This window comes from Osmerus eperlanus, chromosome 20 (genome assembly GCF_963692335.1).
Source record: "Osmerus eperlanus chromosome 20, fOsmEpe2.1, whole genome shotgun sequence".
Lineage (NCBI taxonomy): Eukaryota > Metazoa > Chordata > Actinopteri > Osmeriformes > Osmeridae > Osmerus > Osmerus eperlanus.
In genome coordinates this window covers 14,169,538-14,190,405 of record NC_085037.1, presented here as the reverse complement: position 1 = coordinate 14,190,405, position 20,868 = coordinate 14,169,538, and the positions used below count along the sequence as shown (strand labels likewise).

Below are 20,868 nucleotides of genomic sequence, written 5' to 3'. Positions count from 1 at the left end.
GAGAGAGTGGTAGAGAGATATATATAGAGAGAAAAGGAGTGAATGAGTGGGAGAGAGGAAGGGGTGGGTGAGAGGTGAGTAGGAGAGGAGTAACAGAGGAGATATAGCTTCTCCTCTCCTGTCCTGATGGTGTAAACACCCACCCTCCACGCCTCACAACCAGCAACACACCAGACACACGATCAATGAGCCATCACACTGGGATAGTCTGGCCAATGAGAGAGACACAAGGACAGAGAGTAGAGGACAGTGTGTGTGTGTGTGTGTGTGTGTGTGAAAGAGAGAGAGACAGAGAGAGAGAAAGAGTTTGTGTGCGCTAGAGAAATAAATAGAGTAAGATTTGTGGATGTGTGAGTTTTTGTGCGTGTGTGGATGTGTGCCTGCTTTCTGCAGCCTGTGAAGGTGACTTAAATCTCCAGAAAAATTCCAGTCATTCCAGAGTTTGAACACAGATTTGAATATGCAAATAAGCCATCTGTTGACGCATCGGTGAGAACCAACCCCCTGCAGAGCTGGGATAGATTCCACCAGTAGCGAACCGTGACTCTTAAACCTTGGCCCTCTGACCCCAATTACTCGTTGGAAAAAACACAATACAGCGCGCACACAGCATTAGGCCTACATGATACAGCGTGCACACAGCATTAGGCCTACATGATACAGGCGCACACAGCATTAGGCCTACATGATACAGGCGCACACAGCATTAGGCCTACATGATACAGGCGCACACAGCATTAGGCCTACATGATACAGGCGCACACAGCATTAGGCCTACATGATACAGGCGCACACAGCATTAGGCCTACATGATACAGGCGCACACAGCATTAGGCCTACATGATACAGGTGCACACAGCATTAGGCCTACATGATACAGCGCGCACACAGCATTAGGCCTACATGATACAGCGCGCACACAGCATTAGGCCTACATGATACAGCGCGCACACAGCATTAGGCCTACATGATACAGCGCGCACACAGCATTAGGCCTACATGATACAGCGCGCACACAGCATTAGGCCTACATGATACAGCGCGCACACAGCATTAGGCCTACATGATACAGCGCGCACACAGCATTAGGCCTACATGAAATTGTGTTGGTCATTACGCACTATTTGAGCCAGGCCTTGCTGCACTCTTTATGGTATAATGACGTTGCGTTGGTACATTTAACCTACAGATTGACTAGTCATTCTGCACAACACTATAACATATAGGCTAGGCTAGGGCATCAAAACAGTGGCAGCTGCGGCCGGATCCAAATCAGTTGGCACGGCAGAAATGTTTAAATAACATAGCCTACCTTTGATGAGCTTTGGTTTTCTGCACAACATTCAGTTCTGGTGTAGGTCTTCCTTTGCCGATTAACTTAAAATTCTCATTAAAAGTTAACCTTGAAAACGGCGCACATAACAAATATGAAACAATGTCCTCCTCACTACCGGGAACTTTACTCGCGGCTTCCATTGTGAAGTGAACGAACAAGCTAACATTAGGTTAGCTAGTTTATTAGCTTGTGATCGAGTTCCCCACAGCGGGCGGAACTTGTCATAAAGTTAGCGATAACAAAGCCCACCCATTTAGAGGGAAGATATGATTGGTCAATTTGACTGACAATGGAAATTAGTTTTTCATTGAATTAATCGGCCCTCTGTAAATTCATAGCTGGACCACCAATCACAGAGCTGCATAGCATTTTCAGCAAAATTCTGATAGGGTGACAAAAGGGGATTTTAACTCTTCACATTCCAACACAAACTGAACAGGCCTGTAGGAATAGGCCTGTAGGAACAGACCTGTAGGAACAGGCCTGTAGGAATAGGCCTGTAGGAACTGACAGTTCCCCATTCCACTGATGTCATCCATGTGAGCCGCCATCGTCACGGCTGCAGAAAGAGGATGTTTTCAGGAGTTGGCGGGCGTCTGGTAGAGGACAGGTGACATGCAGGCTCGTCACACACCCTGGCCCCCACCGCTGTGACACCCCGTCAGAAGGTGACCTTCCCGTTCCTGCCCTCACCTGTCACTTCCTGTGACCTTCACCTGCCTCGCCCACACCTGACAGGATGTGACACTGGGGAAGTGGTGTCACACATGATTCTGTCACGGACAGAGCTGGGACGACAAGTTGGTGGGGAGAGGGAAGGAAGGAAGGAAGGAAGGAAGGAAGGGAGGGAGGAAGGAAGCAAGGAAGGAGGGAAGGAAGGAAGGAGGGAAGGAAAAGAGGAAGTGAAAAGAGAGAGAAAGAAAACTGAGAACAAGACAGGGTTGAATCATACACATATTAGTACACACATGTACACACACATAGACACACACACACATACACACGTACACACACATAGACACACACACATACACAAACACAACAGGGCTTTGCATGAAGAAAGTCCATGCTAAACCTTGAGCCTGAGGCAAAGTGTGTGTGTTACTGTAGGAAGGTCCTTGAGGCATGCAACCTGAAACACACACACACACACACATACTCACACACACATACAAGCTTGGCAGGAGTACACACTCGCAGTATTAAATATCCAGAGACTGTCTACCACACAAGCAGCCGTTCACACAGAATTAGGTCAACCCTTTCTCTCTCTCTCTCTCTCTCTCTCTCTCTCTCTCTCTCTCTCTCTCTCTCTCTCTCTCTCTCTCTCTCTCTCTCTCTCTCTCTCTCCCTCTCAATCCATGCACATTTTATCTCTCTCCCTCTCTACACCATCCTCACCATCAACCTCTCCCTTTCTCTCTCTCTACCATCCTCTCTCCCTTCCTCTCTCTCTACCATCCTCTCTCCCTTCCTCTCTCTCTACCATCCTCTCTCCCTTCCTCTCTCTCTACCATCCTCTCTCTCTCTCTCCTGCTCTCTCTACTATCCTTTCTCTATCTTTTCTACTCGTTTGCCTTGTCTCAGGATGAGAGCCTCTGGGTGCAGCCATTCTCAAGCCTTCAGCTGGCTTTGATCATGACATGCTGTCTGCTGATGACACTGTACACACACTTACACACACTCACTCACTAACCTACACACACACACACTCACTCACTCACGTTCACCAACCCAGCTCAGTCATCCCTCCATCCCTCTTTTTTCAGTCTCATGTGTTGGTGTTGGGGGAGGGGGGAGGGTCAGCATGGACGATGAAGGGTGTGTGTGTGTTGCTGATACCAGAGTTGAATTGGTCAGTCTGAGCATGGCTGGGTCAAAAACAGGTAGGGTAAGGGGGGAGCTAATTAAGGTTAAGGCACCGGAGTCATTTTAAAGGATTGGAGTGACAGTCAATCATTTGAAAATACAAACAGAACCGCAGCCTGGAGGCCTGCAGAGCTGTGTTCCCAGCAGGGAGAGAACCTCCTGGAGCAGGCTCGCTCAGGAGAACCACCCGGAGCAGGCTCGCTCAGGAGAACCTCCCGGAGCAGGCTCGCTCAGGAGAACCTCTCTAGGGGCAGGCTCGCTCAGGAGAACCTCCCGGAGCAGGCTCGCTCAGGAGAACCTCTCTAGGGGCAGGCTCGCTCAGGAGAACCTCCCGGAGCAGGCTCGCTCAGGAGAACCACCCTAGGGGCAGGCTCGCTCAGGAGAACCTCCCTAGGGGCAGGCTCGCTCAGGAGAACCTCCCTAGGGGCAGGCTCGCTCAGGAGAACCTCCCGGAGCAGGCTCGCTCAGGAGAACCTCCCTAGGGGCAGGCTCGCTCAGGAGAACCACCCGGAGCAGGCTCGCTCAGGAGAACCTCCCTAGGGGCAGGCTCGCTCAGGAGAACCTCCCTAGGGGCAGGCTCGCTCAGGAGAACCTCCCTAGGGGCAGGCTCGCTCAGGAGAACCTCCCTAGGGGCAGGCTCGCTCAGGAGAACCTCCTGGAGCAGGCTCGCTCAGGAGAACCTCCCTAGGGGCAGGCTCGCTCAGGAGAACCTCCTGGAGCAGGCTCGCTCAGGAGAACCTCCCTAGGGGCAGGCTCGCTCAGGAGAACCTCCTGGAGCAGGCTCGCTCAGGAGAACCTCCCTAGGGGCAGGCTCGCTCAGGAGAACCTCCCTAGGGGCAGGCTCGCTCAGGAGAACCTCCCTAGGGGCAGGCTCGCTCAGGAGAACCACCCGATGCAGGCTCGCTCAGGAGAACCACCCTAGGGGCAGGCTCGCTCAGGAGAGCCACTCAAGAGGTCAGACAAGGAGCATTCTTCTTCAATAATGAATATAAATGTCACATTAATGTCAGATTGATATGGACGTTTGTGTTTAATGATTGACTGACATGGCAGTTTTTTCCGGTGTAATCAATGTCAGCACTTCTAACGGGACTGTGTGACGTGAAGCCACCCTGTCCGAGACCCAGACAGCCTCCAAGGAACCTCAGTCCAGCCTGTCACTGTCACTACCACTGTCACTACCACTTTCCCCCTCTCTCTGTCCTCCCTCCCTCTCTCTCTCTCTCTCTCTCTCTCTCTCTCTCTCTCTCTCTCTCTCTCTCTCTCTCTCTCTCTCTCTCTCTCTCTCTCTCTCTCTCTCTCTCTCTCTCTGTGTGTGTCTGTCCTCTCTGTCTTTCTCTCTCTCTCTTTCTCTCTCTGTTTAAACAGTGTAAAGCATTGTGTGTTGATCCAGAAATGTCACCAATGTACAAAAGGCCTCCAGCCCAAGGCCCCAGAAAGCTTCATAAGACACAGATCTCCACACCGTTGTTGAGCTTTTATTTTGTTAGCAAACCTAACAGAACCCCAAACCTAACTGAGTTTAACTCAAAGTCCCACATCTGTGACTGAGGTTGATGAAGGAGCTGTGCTTCCTACTGTGGTCGCCCACTGGAAAATAAGCTACTTGGCCAAATCTGTTTAATAAAGCTCATTAGGCCTTGAGAGAGAATTTGTGATTGGTTCCAATGGATCAGGATGTAAGCCCCACAAGAGGACAATATGAAGAAATGATTTATGTTTTTATAAAACAGTTTGTAGCCTCTTGCTGACTGGTATCAAAGAGACCAACGTTCTTCCCTAGTTTCTCATCTGAACTCCAGTAACTCCACCAGCGCTGTGGTTAGCATGTGGTTAGCATGTGGTTAGCATGTGGTTAGCATGTGGTTAGCATTTAGTTAGCATGATGATCGCTCCATCACCACCTCCACATCACCACACAGCTTCCTGTCTCCATCACCACCTCCACATCACCACACAGCTTCCTGTCTCCATCACCACCTCCACATCACCACACAGCTTCCTGTCTCCATCACCACCTCCACATCACCACACAGCTTCCTGTCTCCATCACCACCTCCACATCACCACACAGCTTCCTGTCTCCATCACCACCTCCACATCACCACACAGCTTCCTGTCTGAATTATTATTGGCACTGAGAAGATTCTAATAATAACCTGAAGTCAGATTAAGAAAAATGAGGATGTGAAACCAACCTATTTTGTGACAAATTTCCTCTTTTGACTGTTACAAACTTTCTGTCTCTACTCTGCCTGTCTCTACTCTGCAAACTGCTTGATCCAGCTGTACAGTACATTTACATTTAGTCATTTAGCAGACGCTCTTATCCAGAGCGACTTACAGTAAGTACAGGGACATTCTCCCTGAGGCAAGTAGGGTGAAGTGCCTTGCCCAAGGACACAACGTCATTTTGCACAGCCGGGCATCGAACCAACAACTTTCTGATTAATAGCCCGACTCCCTAACCGCTCAGCCATCTGACCCCATCTAACAGTAGCAGAAAAACAACAGCACAACTGCAGACAAACACACTAACACTGGGCTGATGACAGAGCTGTTCTTCATTGGTCGTGTGTATTGGAGGAGATGTCAACTGAAGAAAAAAATTACTTCAAAAGGAGGATTGTGTGTGATTCAATGTGTGTGTAGATGCGTGTGTGTGCAAGAACATCTGTATGTGTCTGTATGAGTCTGTCTGTATCTTTGTATGTGTATGTGTGTGTGTGTGTGTGTGTGTGTGTGTGTGTGTGTGTGTGTGTGTGTGTGTGTGTGTGTGTGTGTGTGTGTGTGTGTGTAAGTGTGTGTGTGTGTATGTGGTGTGTGTGTGTGTGTGTGTGTGTGTGTGTGTGTACAGCCACTGGCAGTGCAGCTGCAGAGATATTGGGTCAGTGTGCCATCAAACCATCTATACACACTGCTCTCTTAGTTATTTCTCAGTCTCTCTTTTTCTCTCTCTCTTTCCCTTTCTTTTGCTGTCAATCTCTCAATACCACTCTCTCTCCCTTTTTTATATTTCTCTCTCATCCTCTACTTCCCATCTCTAGCCCTCTCGTCAACATCCATATTACACACACACCGTGGACATCAGAGAGAGGTGTTTGAAATGGAAACAGACAACCAGGTCTCTGAAATATCTACATCTGTCGCCATGTCTCTGTTTCTGTCAGCTAACCTGTTTTTTGAAGGCTTGGTGTAAGAAAGGATGGAGGGGGAGGGAAGGGGGAGGAGGGGGTGTGGATATTCAGTTCTGCTGAACGCAATCACATGTATGAAAGGAGAAGCGTTTATTTTGGGGCAAGCGTGTGGGCGTACTCACACTAATTTGACACACTCTCGGAACACACATTTCAGAGCCCGCGTTGAGAAGTGAGAAGATTCTGGAAGGAAATGAGCCTGAATAAAACTCTAGACTAAGTATATGTCAGTCTGTATAGAATTAATACCATTCCTCTTGAATACAAATATACTGCTGTACAATCTGTGTTGTCAGCACACGTGCAAACATGCGCACACACACACACACATATACACACACACATATACACACACACACACATATACACACACACACACATATACACACACACACACATACACACACACACATATACACACACATATATACACACACACATATACACACACACACATATACACACACACATATACACACACACATATACACACACACATATACACACACACATATACACACACACATATATACACACACACATATACACACACACATATACACACACACACATACACACTGTTGGTCATGTTGTGTCATGTTGTGTCAGTGTTGCCATGATTCTAGTATCCCATCGAAATCTGTTGTCATGGCAATGAGGTCACTGGCTTGCTCATATGTCACAAGGAATTTATACTGAGGTGACACCATTATTTCTAACACTGTGTGTGTGTGTGTCTATATATGTGTGCATTTTACGTAGAACAAGAAATTTCAGAAATACAACAGAAAATGACCACAAGCTTAATCCAGAAGGAGAAGGAAAAACAGAGGAGGAGGATGCCAAAAATATTGGTGTGGTGTGCTTGGTAGTGTGGCCTTGATCTGCTAAAGCCTGCTGGCGTGACCTGGAAAAAAGAATTTGTCCCAAACAGCAGTCTGGTTTGTTTGGAGCCAAAGTTCTGCTCATCTGGGATTCCAGACTAACAGAACAACAGGACTGGCTGATCAGAACAGCAGTGCTCAGTCTCAGAGTAACAGAACAACAGGACTGGCTGATCAGGACAGCAGTGCTCAGTCTAGTCGTGCCTGGGCGGGATAACTGACGTTGTTTTGTCGCTGCTGTTTGTTTCCTCCCATCTCTCTGGTATCCTTCACCTGATCTTCTCTGGTATCCTTCACCTGATCTTGTCTGGTATCCTTCACCTGATCTTCTCTGGTATCCTTTACCTGATCTTCTCTGGTATCCTTCACCTGATCTTCTCTGGTATCCTTCACCTGATCTTCTCTGGTATCCTTCACCTGATCTTCTCTGGTATCCTTCACCTGATCTTCTCTGGTATCCTTCATCTGATCAACTATGGTATCCTTGATCTGATCTTTTTCCCTCTCGTGTCCACACAGGGAGACGTGGTGTATGGTTTCTGGTCTGATGGAGGTAGACATCCAGGACGAACACTATGAAGTATATGAAGCTACCATGGAGAAAGGCAAAAGGCAAAAAGAAAATTCAAAAAAGGTTTCGAAAAAGTCATATCCTCTCCTTTCACTGTGTGTGAAAAATGATATGAGAAAAAAAGTTTCAAATGGTTGAAACAAATATCTAAAAAGTAAAAACAAAATAAGTTTTGTACTGTACTCTATTGTACTCTGCTCTGTTTTAGGCTTCTCTGTTCTCCTCTCTCCTTTTACTGTGTGTGGAAAAAAAGTTTTGAAAGGTTGAAAACATATTTTCGAAAAAAAGTTACATGAATGAGAATAGAGACATTCCTGATCACCCATGGCCATATATGAGGGAGATGTTTGAAATTGTCAAAAAGGATTCCTGGCGAATGCACTGCGTGAGGTCCAGTTACCAGCGTGACACTAGAACAGGTAGTAGTACTGTCTACTTTTTACTTATATATACTATATGTCATTCGTCTTGACTTTAACTTGAGTGAAAAAGTGCAGTCAGTACTTCACCTTTTAGTGAGTCTTTTTAAACATGAGTATCTGTACGTCTACTTGATTGAAGGATGTGTGTACTTTTGTCATGTCTGTCTATTGGAGACACATGGGCCATGAGGAGGGTATGGGCAAATAAGGAAGGTTTGTGTGTGAGTATGTGTATGTGTGGAAAAGGCCTGCTGTATGAAAGTGTGTGTGTTTCTCGTAAAATAGTATATAGGAGGAGATTTTGTGTGGTTTTGGAGTTTCTAGATGTCAGTAAGTTGAATAACTTCCTAAATATTCCTGTGTTACCCCACAACTTCCCAGGAATTCCCCTTGAGGAAATCCCTTTTCATGTGTAAACCCGCCCTCTGTATAGACAGCGAACCAGAGATGGAGAAGGAGAGAGTGAAAGTAAAAAAGGGTCAGTGATGTCCTACGTTGCTTTTATGTAGCACCATGGTCCTGGAGGAGCGTTGTCTCGTAACTTTATATGGTTGAACGACAAATAAAAATCTACTACTACTAAACACCAGGCCATCTGCACTTCTCTCACAACTGACAAATGACATCAGATGACATTTACTGGAAAAGAGAAAATACATCCTGTTTTCCTTGGAACTCTTATAGGAAACACAGTCCTAACACCCTTAATATGTATTTAATAGTTTTGCCCTGGACACACACATGCTCTTAGTCAAACAGGTTCCCAAACTAGTTATTGTCAGTCTAGATGAGTAACGTGACGCACAGTTGATTAGTCCTCTGCTTAGCCAAGTGATCAATGTTGAATGGACAGGGTCAGGGGTCAGGGGACAGGGCAGAGCAGCCTGGAGGTTAGGGTCAGGGGACAGGGCAGAGCAGCCTGGAGGTTAGGGTCAGGGGACAGGGCAGAGCAGCCTGGAGGTTAGGGTCAGGGGACAGGGCAGAGCAGCCTGGAGGTTAGGGTCAGGGGACAGGGCAGAGCAGCCTGGAGGTTAGGATCAGGGGACAGGGCAGAGCAGCCTGGAGGTTAGGGTCAGGGGTCAGGGCAGAGCAGCCTGGAGGTTAGGGTCAGGGGACAGGGCAGAGCAGCCTGGAGGTTAGGGTCAGGGGTCAGGGCAGAGCAGCCTGGAGGTTAGGGTCAGGGGTCAGGGCAGAGCAGCCTGGAGGTTAGGGTCAGGGGACAGGGCAGAGCAGCCTGGAGGTTAGGGTCAGGGGTCAGGGCAGAGCAGCCTGGTGAGCTCTCACAAAAATGGCCTGCTCAGAGAGGACGTGTGACAGAGAAATGGGAGCCATCCTGGAGGTTAGGGTCAGGGTGGAGGTGTCCTCCATGCTGTCAGGGTGGAGGTTAGGGTCAGGGTGGAGGTTAGGGTCAGGGTGGAGGTTAGGGTCAGGGTGGAGGTGTCCTCCATGCTGTCAGGGTGGAGGTTAGGGTCAGGGTGGAGGTTAGGGTCAGGGTGGAGGTTAGGGTCAGGGTGGAGGTGTCCTCCATGCTGTCAGGGTGGTTTTCGAAGCTGTTCCAGACGGGAACTCACAGTTCAACATGATTTTATGATGTGTTTTTCACAGGTGTGACATCAGGTGAGCTAGTCCTGTCTGTGGAAAGTACCGTTGATGTGTCATCAGCCTGTGTCCCAAGTAATGGGCAGGGCTGTTCTCTGGATACCCAGGTGAATTCCACTCACACAGTGGGGAGGGTTGGTGTGTGAGCTGAGGGCATTACATCAGTCTCTCTCTCTCCAACCTCCCCCGCTTTACTTATCAAAGTATGAAAACAATGTTTGATGATACTGACACTAGCAACTGTAACATAGAGCACCACCATGAATCTGAACTCTGTCAGATACAGAGAACTCACAACTGATGCTACAGGACACAGGGGTCTACAGGGGTCTACAGGACACAGGGGTCTACAGGGGTCTACAGGACACAGGGGTCTACAGGACACAGGGGTCTACAGGACACAGGGGTCTACAGGGGTCTACAGGGGTCTACAGGGGTCTACAGGACACAGGGGTCTACAGGGGTCTACAGGGGTCTACAGGGGTCTACAGGGGTCTACAGGACACAGGGGTCTACAGGGGTCTACAGGACACAGGGATCTACAGGACACAGGGGTCTACAGGGGTCTACAGGGGTCTACAGGGGTCTACAGGGGTCTACAGGACACAGGGGTCTACAGGGGTCTACAGGACACAGGGGTCTACAGGGGTCTACAGGGGTCTACAGGACACAGGGGTCTACAGGGGTCTACAGGGGTCTACAGGACACAGGGGTCTACAGGGGTCTACAGGGGTCTACAGGGGTCTACAGGACACAGGGGTCTACAGGGGTCTACAGGACACAGGGGTCTACAGGACACAGGGGTCTACAGGGGTCTACAGGACACAGGGGTCTACAGGGGTCTACAGGACACAGGGGTCTACAGGGGTCTACAGGACACAGGGGTCTACAGGGGTCTACAGGACACAGGGGTCTACAGGACTGACAGTGTCTGTCTCACTCTGACCTCTGACTCAAAGTCCCTGTGCTGGTTAGACCCCAGTCACCCCCCTCTCCACCCCCCACCCCCTCTCCACCCCTCACCCCCCCCCCCCCTGTGTGTAGAACAGCATAGACTGTGTGTGCCCTTTGACCCCTGACGTGTACTGATCCCATGACAAAGCTGCTCTTTCACACACACACACACACACACACACACACACACACACACACACACACACACACACACACACACACACACACTGTGCTCTGTTAAAGACAGAGCACAGTGGAGCACAGTGGAGCACAGTGAAGACAAGATGAGCCCAGGCGCCGTCATCGTTATGATCATCCTCTCAACAGATGATCAGAGAAGAAAGGAGGAATTCATGTGTTGTTTCTAATGGAGCCTGAGGCTACTCTTCAATCCTTCATCCTTCATCCCTCCATCCTCCATCCCTCTATCCTCCATCCCTCTATCCTCCCTCCCTCCCTCCTCTGTGTTCTGGTAGCTTCTCTTGGGCCCAGGAGGTGATGTGTCGCGAGGGCCTAGCATGCCAGGCATTCCAGCGCAGACAGAGGATACTTTATGACATCTCCCAAGCCCGGCGTGGGGGGACAGAGAGTGGTGTGTGTGAGAAAGGTTAGCTGATCAGTGTGTGTTTGGGGGGGGGGCAGTCAAGAGCACAGCATTTCTCCTAGCCTGACATCTTGGTTAAGAAGAAGGGGTGGTACTTAGGATCATATTTTCGGGAGGGCTTGTATCTGTGGGTTATTATTTTGGAACACATTTATAGCAACAATCGGATCATCTCTTGGGTGATGCTTTAAGAAAACATAGGCCATGCTTAAAGACATAAATGAGGACTGAGTGCAATGTGTCTTACTTACATCACATGAAAAAAAACATGTAAAGATGTATACTATTTGGAAACAGTTTACACTCAGCATTGTGTGGTTACTGATCTCAAGAGTTTGAGATTTTCCCATAATACATGATAGAGCTTCAACATCTACTGAGGTCCGTGAGAAGAATTAGCTCTATTGAACTGATTGTCAAATTGTGGTACAATCTTGACAAGCTGAACAGAACAACGAAGTTTAACGATTTACAGAGCTACAGCCATTCACGTTGTTACCGTCACAGAATGATTGACTCTTCCTGAGTTTCAGCATAGTATGCTAATTTGCAACCACTACTATAGCCTACCTACCGCATCAAAACGAAAGCTATCACAATTGTTTGAAAGTCGTTATAAAGTGTTATCGGTGACAAGATCATAATGTACGATTCTCGTAAAATGCTCTCTTTCCCCGTTCAGTCGCTACCGCTGCCGTGACTGACGGGATGAGGGAAGGTTGGGGGTCTTCCAGAGGGCGGAGAAACGTCAGGAAGGTTTGTGTGATTGGACGTGGCTCCCAGACCACGCCCGTGGGTGGTCTCCCGGCTGTCTAGAAGCGTCGCGGCCGCTAAGTGGTCCACAACGACGGATCATCCTGCTGGGGCGACACGCTCAACTACTGGACCAGCCGAAATAACAGTTAGCTAGCTCATTCTCTGAGGGGTCAGAAGCCTAAATTCAGCCTCTTACACCGTTGGATACACAGTACACCCGTGGAGCTGGATTAACTTCAAACTACCTTTCAGTTTTCCTTTTTAATTTTTAAAACCCTCAATAAAAGACGATGGGATCCCAGACGTCCAAGGGAGGAGTAGCCGTGGAGGCGAACGCGGCTGCCGCGGATGCTGCCGCTGTCAAAACTAATGGACAGGTATGTTTACGCTCACTTCAATATTTTCTCACTCAAACAGAAAAGTTTGGTTTTAATTGTGTGTCTGCTAATTTGTTATTATTGTGGACGTTGTTTACTTTTGCCGGTAAACGCTGTAGTAGCCTAGACGTAGAGTTGTGGGGTTGGTTGGTGTGAGTGATAGCAACGCTATCCGCGAGAGGATTAAATCACTTCAAGCGTAGTATTGCGAATCAAATGTATTGATTAGAAATGTTGTAAGTAGTAGATATTTAGTAATGTCGAAGCTAAACAGGATGACGGGCTAGCCGCTGAGGTGACCGCGGTTGAAGTCTGCCCGGGTGCAGAAGCCCCAGACACGCTGGCCAACACGCCGTGAGGGGTCAGGTGTCCGGGCACCCCACTTAAGACCCCTGACTGATGCATACACAATCATCATGTATTTGAAGTGTCCTATTATGAAATTAGTTTATCATCACTTGTAATTAAAACGGATTTCAAGCAAGTGTAGATTGCAGCCACACCCCTTTTTATCCATCGAGTCTAGACAGATGTCTAGCATTCGTAACGCGCTTTCCTCATCACAACCAAGACATGCATTGTATAAACAGATTTTTTATTTAGCCCGTACAGCGGTTGAAAGTTCCCATTTGAAAGTACCGTCGTTTTCATTAAGAATTGTGAAGTAAATCACAGCTTTGCGTCGTCGTCTTTGTTTAGAGATCATGATGCTCCGTCTGTCTGGAAGCCGCTTCACACGCGCTCATGTGGCGTGATCGCCGCCTGTCGGTTGACCGTGGTGCTGCAAGGCGTCACCGTCGGAGGAGACGGTGGTTAATTGATGAGCGCGACGATGCTCTGACGGATTTAGATTGATCTAGGGATTCAACTAAAGGCCCTAAATGTATAAAATCAGTGTAGCCTACACTTTGAATTTGAGGAATATCTTTCACCGTTCTTATTATTATAAATTGTCGACAGTTGGTAATTAGGTGCCATTTTCTCACCAACGTTTTTCCAGGAGAACGGCCATGTTAAGACCAACGGAGACGTTTCTGCCAAGCCAGACGGCAACACCGCAGCCACCAACGGCTCTGCCGAGGCGGCCAAGGAGCCGGAGGCGGGAGCGGGCGGGGACGCCATCGAGCCAGCGCCCGCGGTGGACGGAGAGGCCAAGCCCGAGGAGGTCGCCAAGGAAACCCCCAAGAAGAAGAAGAAGTTCTCCCTGAAGAAGACTTTCAACTTCAAAGGCCTGAAGAAGAGCAAGAAGGCTGGTGGGGAGGTGAAGGAGGAGAAGGAGGAGGACAAGGGGGCGGAGGAGGAGAAGAAGGAGGAGGTGAAGGAGGCGGCTGCTGCTCCTGCTGCTGAAGCTCCCAAGACGGAGGAGGAGCCTGCCAAGGAGGAGGCGCCGGCTGCTGTGAAGGAGGAGGCGCCGGCTGCTGTGAAGGAGGAGGTGAAGGAGGTGAAGGAGGAGGTGAAGGAGGTGAAGGAGGCTGCCCCAGAGGCCTCAAACCCTACAGAGGAGAGCAGCTCGACCCCGGCGCCCTCTGAACAGAAGGAGTGATGCTCCCTTCAGCTCACAAAAAACTGCCTGAACTGTTTTTCATGAGAGAGAGTATATATATATATTTATATATATGTGTATATGTATACATATGTATGGATATATGTATATGTACATATATACACGTCATGTGAGACTCCTCAACGTGCCACTTTCGTCATGGTAACAAGACGACAGACTAGATTCACTAGTTCACTTCCCTGGTTACACCTCGACATCTGGACCTTTCGAGTATTATGGGCTGGCCACTGTGGAGCTTGAGTTCAATGAATGGAGACTGAGGAAATAACAACAGCTTTGGACTGAATGATGAATTTAGACCCTAAAACATCACATCCACGCATCTGAACAGAGATAGATAGATCACCACCACCTGAACTGTCTGTTAGATTATAACAAATCTATCTGAAATTTAAAAAAGAGACTTGCCAACTTTTTACACTCCTATATTCTAACCCAAATTTGAAGTATTTTGTGGTGTATAATAGAGACCCATCTTAAAGATTCAGAGAATCTATGTTTTGTTTGTTAAAAAAAAAGGCAATGTTTGGTTTTTATCTTGGCTATTAAAAAAGAGAAGCCATGAGCTTGCTACGTTCACTGTTGAGGTTTTAAATGAAGTTGTTTGTGTCCTGTCAGCCTCGATCTGCTTCTGGCTCTGTAAATACATTGGACTGATTTATGTTCATTATTTTGCTAATGTTGACAGATGTTACTGGTTTTATTGTAAAGTTGATAATGATCAATAAATGTTGGTTACCTGCCTGTTGATGCGTAAATATAGTTATTTACAGAACACCACTCGATGATGCACGTATAACACAATAATAGACATTCATATCACCATCACATTATGGTGTTTAATAAAACTAATACACCACCACGATAACATAAGTACTGCAACCTAGAGTAATTTACTAATCAACAAATCTACTATTAAATGTATGATAGGAATTATAGATACACATACAAATTGTGTGATCATGAGTTGTAACATCAAAATGCAAACCTTTGATAATAAAAAAGTAAATCTGGAGAATGTTCTGTATAAGATTCTAATGATGTCACTCTGCAGTGTCAGTCACAGCAACATGAAGGCTTTCCTTTCCTCAGGAACACATGACAACACCTGGTGGTTTGAAACACCTTGACATCAGGAACCAGAAGGTATGCATAATCTGTCTTTTAGCTATCTCATGCTATCCATCTACTCTTTACAGTAAGATGATTACATTACAACACTCTTTAGGAGGACAAACTATGAAAAGGAGGAAAATGGAGCACCCTTCTTGGTATTATGATGAAACCTGCATGTGGCCTGGCTTTGCGTGATCACCCCCTCAGATCAGGAACATCTTGGTGTTTATAAATCCCAGTTCTCCTGTTCTGGACATGGGGGAATGTTATGTTTATAAAGTTCTCCTGGTCCTGTGGAATCCAGATCAAGAACAGGCTAATCTGGATGAAATTGAGAAGATGCTTGACCTGGTTCCCATGGTGATACATGAGTTAAGATCAGAGCTGTTTTTAGATTCAGCCTTCAAACAAGATACATTATTTAAACGAGGCCTGGAGCTCACACACACAATTTACAGTGTGTGTTTTTAGTGTGTGTGTGTGTGTGTGTGTGTGTGTGTGTGTGTGTGTGTGTGTGTGAGAGAGAGAGAGAGAGAGAGAGAGAGAGAGAGAGAGAGAGAGAGAGAGAGAGAGAGAGAGAGAGAGAGAGAGAGAGAGAGAGAGAGAGAGAGAGGATGAGTCTCTATGAGTGTATATTTATTATAATCGAAACATTTCTAAACATCCCAATACTGTTCAGAGGTGTGGTGGGTGAGTCAAAATGCATCAGCCACAATTATGGATTGGGAAACGCGTATGGTCTAATTATTTATTATAGAATAGATAAGTGAGATTATTTATTCATGTGATTCAGTAAATCACAAATAAATATGTTCCCTGGGTTGATATTTGAAGCGAGAGAGCGCTGGGTTCACCAAAATAATGCTTTGATCGCCACCCAGGGTTGATAATACGTACTACCTCAAATATTATTACTGCTTTAGTCATTCATTATTACAACTTAAAAGGTATATTATGTTTAGAATTTTTAAATAGTTCATTGATTTTCTTATTATACATACCCACAGTGAAGAGACTGGGGGGGGGGGGGGGACCGCAGCAGCCGGCGGACACAGCAGACGAGGACTGGTTTAAAATGGCGCTGTCTTCTGCTCAAGGAACAAAGAAGAAAGTTTGCTATTATTATGATGGTAAGTGATAGACTCGATAGACTTGCATTTTGGTATCAGATGTATGGTGTATTAGTGCACGTTGTGGGCTCACAACAATTGTATGTATTCTAGTTTTAAAAGGGGTGTGGAACATGGAAGTTTGGCTAGCACTAACGTTAGCCAGACAGCGGTTAAATACTACTAGCAAGCTAGCTAATTTAGCAATTCATCTAACAAGCTAGCAAGCTAGGCTGCAATCAAGAAATGGTTGTCCCGAGTAATAAGTTAGCTAGGCTAGCAGTTGTGATTATTGCTACAGTCAACATGCATGTGATCAAGATGTTTCGATATAAATGATTGACTAGTTTTGCTTCTATATAACGCGGTGTAAGTAAAATTTTGTACGATTGGCGAGGATGGCATTAACGTCGTTAGCTAATTTGCTAGGTTAGTTCCACGATCTTGGTGATCTAGTTTCACTAGCACTGCCTGGGTAACGATGGACACAAGTTCGACTCGTGTGAATCCTGCCTGTCAGCTGCTGTGATGGTGTGTGTTATCACCCCTGTCCTCCTCCTCATCCAGGTGATGTGGGGAACTACTACTACGGCCAGGGACACCCTATGAAGCCGCACAGGATTCGCATGACACACAACTTGCTGCTTAACTATGGACTGTATAGAAAGATGGAGATCTACGTGAGTAGACAACAGGACTGGGATGGGATTAAATAATGTCTCGTTATATCACTGAGGGAATTCACGGGATACTGGATTCTTTATTCTGCATAAATGCTGCTAACTCATCTTCAACCCGTATTTGTCAAAACCAAGATGATCATGTTGCTAGGTAGATTTGTAAACTCGGGTTTATTCTTTCCTCTCCTCCCATTGGCTGTTGCGTGTGTTACCGGGGGCTGCAGAGACCTCACAAGGCCAGTGGAGAGGAGATGACCAAGTACCACAGTGATGACTACATCAAGTTCCTCAGGTCCATCCGGCCTGACAACATGTCTGAGTACAGCAAACAGATGCAGAGATGTGAGTTAGATGAGCCCTTCTGGACTCATCTCTGGACTCATGTCATGGGAGTCATTTGATTGTAGGAATCACAGGGAACTCAATAGATCACAGGTCTTTCATACTGGGGGTGTGTTATTGGATGTGTGTGTGTGTGTGTGTGTGTGTATGACAGCTACAGTAACATGACTTCTGAGTTGTGACCTCGTCATGCTTTCCTCCCTCAGTCAACGTAGGAGAAGACTGTCCTGTGTTTGACGGCCTGTTTGAGTTCTGTCAGCTCTCAACCGGGGGCTCTGTCGGTAAGTCTCTTTCTTTCCCTCCCTCTCTCTTTCTCCCACTCCCCCTCTTCACTCTCTCCTCCTCACCTCTCCTGAGCTGTTAGCCCCAGTAACAGCCGTCTCCTGGCCTCTCCTGCAGCGGGGGCGGTGAAACTGAACAAGCAGCAGACTGACATTGCCATCAACTGGGCCGGAGGACTCCACCACGCCAAGAAGTCGGAGGCGTCCGGATTCTGCTACGTCAACGACATCGTCCTAGCTATCCTGGAGCTTCTCAAGTAACAACACTGTCTGTGTTTCAGCCTGTCTGTCTGTCTGTGTTTCAGCCTGTCTGTCTGTCTCAGCCTGTCTGTCTGTGTTTCAGCCTGTCTGCTAGCCTGTCTTCCTGCCTACCTGTCTGCCGGTCCTACAGTGTGTGTCTATCAGTCCGGTTGAGCATGCTCAGTAGAAGCTGTCCTGCTGTTCCCTGCAGGTACCACCAGAGGGTGCTGTACATAGACATTGACATTCACCATGGCGACGGGGTAGAGGAGGCCTTCTACACCACAGACAGAGTCATGACGGTGTCCTTCCACAAGTACGGAGAGTACTTTCCCGGGACAGGAGACCTGCGGGTGAGAAAAGGAGAGAGAGAGAGGATGTGTGTTTCAGGATATCTGAAGGTGTGTGTGTGTGTGTGTGTGTGTGTTTCAGGATATCGGAGGGTGTGTGTGTTTCAGGATATCTGAGGGTGTGTGTGTTTCAGGATATCTGAGGGTGTGTGTGTTTCAGGATATCGGAGCAGGGAAGGGGAAGTACTATGCTGTAAACTACCCCCTGAGGGACGGCATCGAAGATGAGTCATACGAAGCCATCTTCAGACCGGTGAGTCTCCCTGGACCAGCACTGAGTTCCCCTTCCCTCTCTGACACTGGGGGGGTGGGGACTGTGTCCTCACAAGTTTAGTGAAACATGAACAACATGACCTTGTCAGGCCCTTTTGCTGGGCTCCAGCAAAGGGGTTAGAATTAGGTTAGGGTTTAGTGGTTAAAGATAACATCATAACGAGTGAATTGTTAAGCTCTTTATGATAGACACAAACCTGTGTGTGTGTGTCAGATCATGGCTAAGTAATGGAACCTGTGTGTGTGTGTGTGTGTCAGATCATGGCTAAGGTGATGGAACCTGTGTGCGTCAGATCATGGCTAAGGTGATGGAACCTGTGTGTGTGTGTGTGTGTGTCAGATCATGGCTAAGGTGATGGAACCTGTGTGTGTGTGTGTGTGTGTGTGTGTCAGATCATGGCTAAGGTGATGGAACCTGTGTGTGTGTGTGTGTGTGTGTGTGTGTCAGATCATGGCTAAGGTGATGGAACCTGTGTGTGTGTGTGTGTGTGTGTGTGTGTGTGTCAGATCATGGCTAAGGTGATGGAACCTGTGTGTGTGTGTGTGTGTGTGTGTGTGTGTGTGTCAGATCATGGCTAAGGTGATGGAGATGTACCAGCCCAGTGCCGTGGTGCTGCAGTGTGGAGCGGACTCTCTCTCTGGGGACAGACTGGGCTGTTTCAACCTCACCATCAAAGGTACTCTCACACACACACACACACACACACACGCATTCACACACCTATCTTGCTCATCTCAGAACAGTGTTAACATGTGTGTCTGGGGGGGTGTGTCCAGGCCACGCCAAGTGTGTGGAGTACATGAAGAGCTTCAACCTGCCCCTGCTGATGCTGGGCGGAGGGGGCTACACCATCAGGAACGTGGCGCGCTGCTGGACCTTTGAGACGGCCGTGGCTCTGGACAGCAGCATCCCTAACGAGCTTCCCTACAACGACTACTTTGAGTACTTTGGGCCGGACTTCAAGCTGCACATCAGCCCCTCCAACATGACCAACCAGAACAGCAGCGAGTACCTGGACAAGATCAAGCAGCGTCTGTTTGAGAACCTGCGCATGCTGCCCCACGCCCCGGGGGTCCAGATGCAGCCCGTCCCTGACGACGCCCCGCACCCCGACAGTGGAGACGAGGAGGACGACCCCGACACACGCATCTCCAGTACACACACACACACAAACACGGATGCTCTCTCACAAATGCTGACATGCTCTCTCAAGCTCACAGAATGCAGTAACAGATGGTACTGGCAGGTGCTTGTATTTGTCACCAGGCCTAGTCTAGTGTGACGTTTGTGTGTTTTCAGTCCGCGCCCACGACAAGAGGATTGCGTGTGACGAGGAATTCTCAGACTCCGAGGACGAGGGGCAGGGGGGCGGGCGCCGGAACGCAGCCAATCACAAGAAGACCAAACGAGTGAAGAAGGAGGAGGAGAAGGAAGGGGAGAAAAAAGGTGAGATCTCCACACACACACACACGCTCATTCAAGGTAATGGTTCACTGTATGATTACTTGCCTTTGCCAGATGTGAAAGAGAAGGATGAGGAGGAGGAGAATATGGATACTTCAGGGTAAGAGAAGCTGCTGACTGGAAGAAGCAACTTAACTTTTGACTCTTCTCACGACGGTGTCTGTGGTAGTGTTCTAACTGACAGTTCTTTCTGTCAGGCCAAAAGAAGAGGTTAAAACCACCTGATCCACGAGCCCGGCGTCTGAAAGGAGGGCTGGTCGCTTCAGACAGACGTGCAATGCTTGAGGACTAACTTATTTCACACTGATGTTCGTGTCTAGATTCCTGGATAAAGCTGTGAAGTTAGAGTTCCCGTAGCACCTCAGATAGCCAGGGTCAGAGGTCAGCCAAACTGCGGACACCAGCTGATTCTTCTGTTTGGTACTTTTTCATTTTTTATGATGTATGCCCAGATGTTCCCAGTTTTTCGGCACACTGAGGAATTGCGCAATGTTTTAATTTTGTTTTTCTGACGTGTGTGTGCTAGGTCAGAGGGTGTGTTCCTCAGACGAGGGTGTCGCTGGGTCAGTAACACCTTGTTTTAGACTTGATCTTTTGTACTGTTCTCCACTGACAGGAGACCACCTCCAGCTGTATGCAAAGTGTCAGGTGGTTGTAAATGTGCATCTAACTTTGTTTACAAAAATAAAGATGTTTACTGTCTGCACTTACTGTTTTACTGGGTAAAGTGATGGTTATTCAATATGTTACTTCTAACCTGTCTATACAGAATGAAGGACATCAGGTGCACATTGTTTCTGCAGTGTAGCGTCAGGGCAGCAGACACCATCCTGACTGAGCTGCAGGTGTGACAGTGATCTAACATGTTTACCTCATGAA

At 47.7% G+C, this 20,868-nt stretch overlaps 2 protein-coding genes across 5 annotated transcripts; both read left to right on the top strand.

Moving 5' to 3' along the window:
• Positions 1 to 12,198: 12,198 nt before the first annotated feature.
• On the top strand, positions 12,199 to 14,877 carry marcksl1b (MARCKS-like 1b). 3 transcript variants are annotated; one of them, XM_062445787.1, is made up of 3 exons: positions 12,199 to 12,569; positions 13,570 to 14,010; positions 14,041 to 14,877. In XM_062445787.1, the coding sequence occupies exons 1-3, from the start codon at positions 12,483 to 12,485 to the stop codon at positions 14,110 to 14,112; spliced, it is 600 nt and encodes a 199-aa protein (XP_062301771.1). In that variant the 5' UTR covers positions 12,199 to 12,482; the 3' UTR covers positions 14,113 to 14,877. The 3 variants fall into 3 exon arrangements, with proteins under 3 accessions (XP_062301771.1, XP_062301770.1, XP_062301772.1); XM_062445788.1 differs by having other exon boundaries at positions 12,204 to 12,569; positions 13,570 to 13,977; positions 14,011 to 14,877; XM_062445786.1 differs by having other exon boundaries at positions 12,202 to 12,569; positions 13,570 to 14,877.
• Positions 14,878 to 16,288: 1,411 nt separating this feature from the next.
• Positions 16,289 to 20,695, top strand: hdac1 (histone deacetylase 1). 2 transcript variants are annotated; one of them, XM_062486919.1, is made up of 12 exons: positions 16,289 to 16,379; positions 16,926 to 17,038; positions 17,263 to 17,380; positions 17,587 to 17,661; positions 17,780 to 17,918; positions 18,113 to 18,254; positions 18,412 to 18,504; positions 19,093 to 19,201; positions 19,302 to 19,679; positions 19,825 to 19,971; positions 20,044 to 20,089; positions 20,187 to 20,695. In XM_062486919.1, the coding sequence occupies exons 1-12, from the start codon at positions 16,325 to 16,327 to the stop codon at positions 20,212 to 20,214; spliced, it is 1,443 nt and encodes a 480-aa protein (XP_062342903.1). In that variant the 5' UTR covers positions 16,289 to 16,324; the 3' UTR covers positions 20,215 to 20,695. The 2 variants fall into 2 exon arrangements, with proteins under 2 accessions (XP_062342903.1, XP_062342901.1); XM_062486917.1 differs by having other exon boundaries at positions 19,825 to 20,089.
• The last annotated feature ends 173 nt before the right edge of the window (positions 20,696 to 20,868 follow it).

What these genes read in the sequence shown, in the direction of transcription:
- marcksl1b (XM_062445786.1), top strand. Translation starts at nt 12,483, where the DNA reads ATGGGATCCCAGACGTCCAAGGGAGGAGTAGCCGTGGAGGCGAACGCG. An exon ending in CTGTCAAAACTAATGGACAG is followed by an intron (nt 12,570 to 13,569) that starts GTATGTTTACGC and finishes ACGTTTTTCCAG; the next exon opens with GAGAACGGCCATGTTAAGAC.
- hdac1 (XM_062486917.1), top strand. Translation starts at nt 16,325, where the DNA reads ATGGCGCTGTCTTCTGCTCAAGGAACAAAGAAGAAAGTTTGCTATTAT. An exon ending in AGTTTGCTATTATTATGATG is followed by an intron (nt 16,380 to 16,925) that starts GTAAGTGATAGA and finishes CTCCTCATCCAG; the next exon opens with GTGATGTGGGGAACTACTAC. An exon ending in TTTCAACCTCACCATCAAAG is followed by an intron (nt 19,202 to 19,301) that starts GTACTCTCACAC and finishes GGGTGTGTCCAG; the next exon opens with GCCACGCCAAGTGTGTGGAG.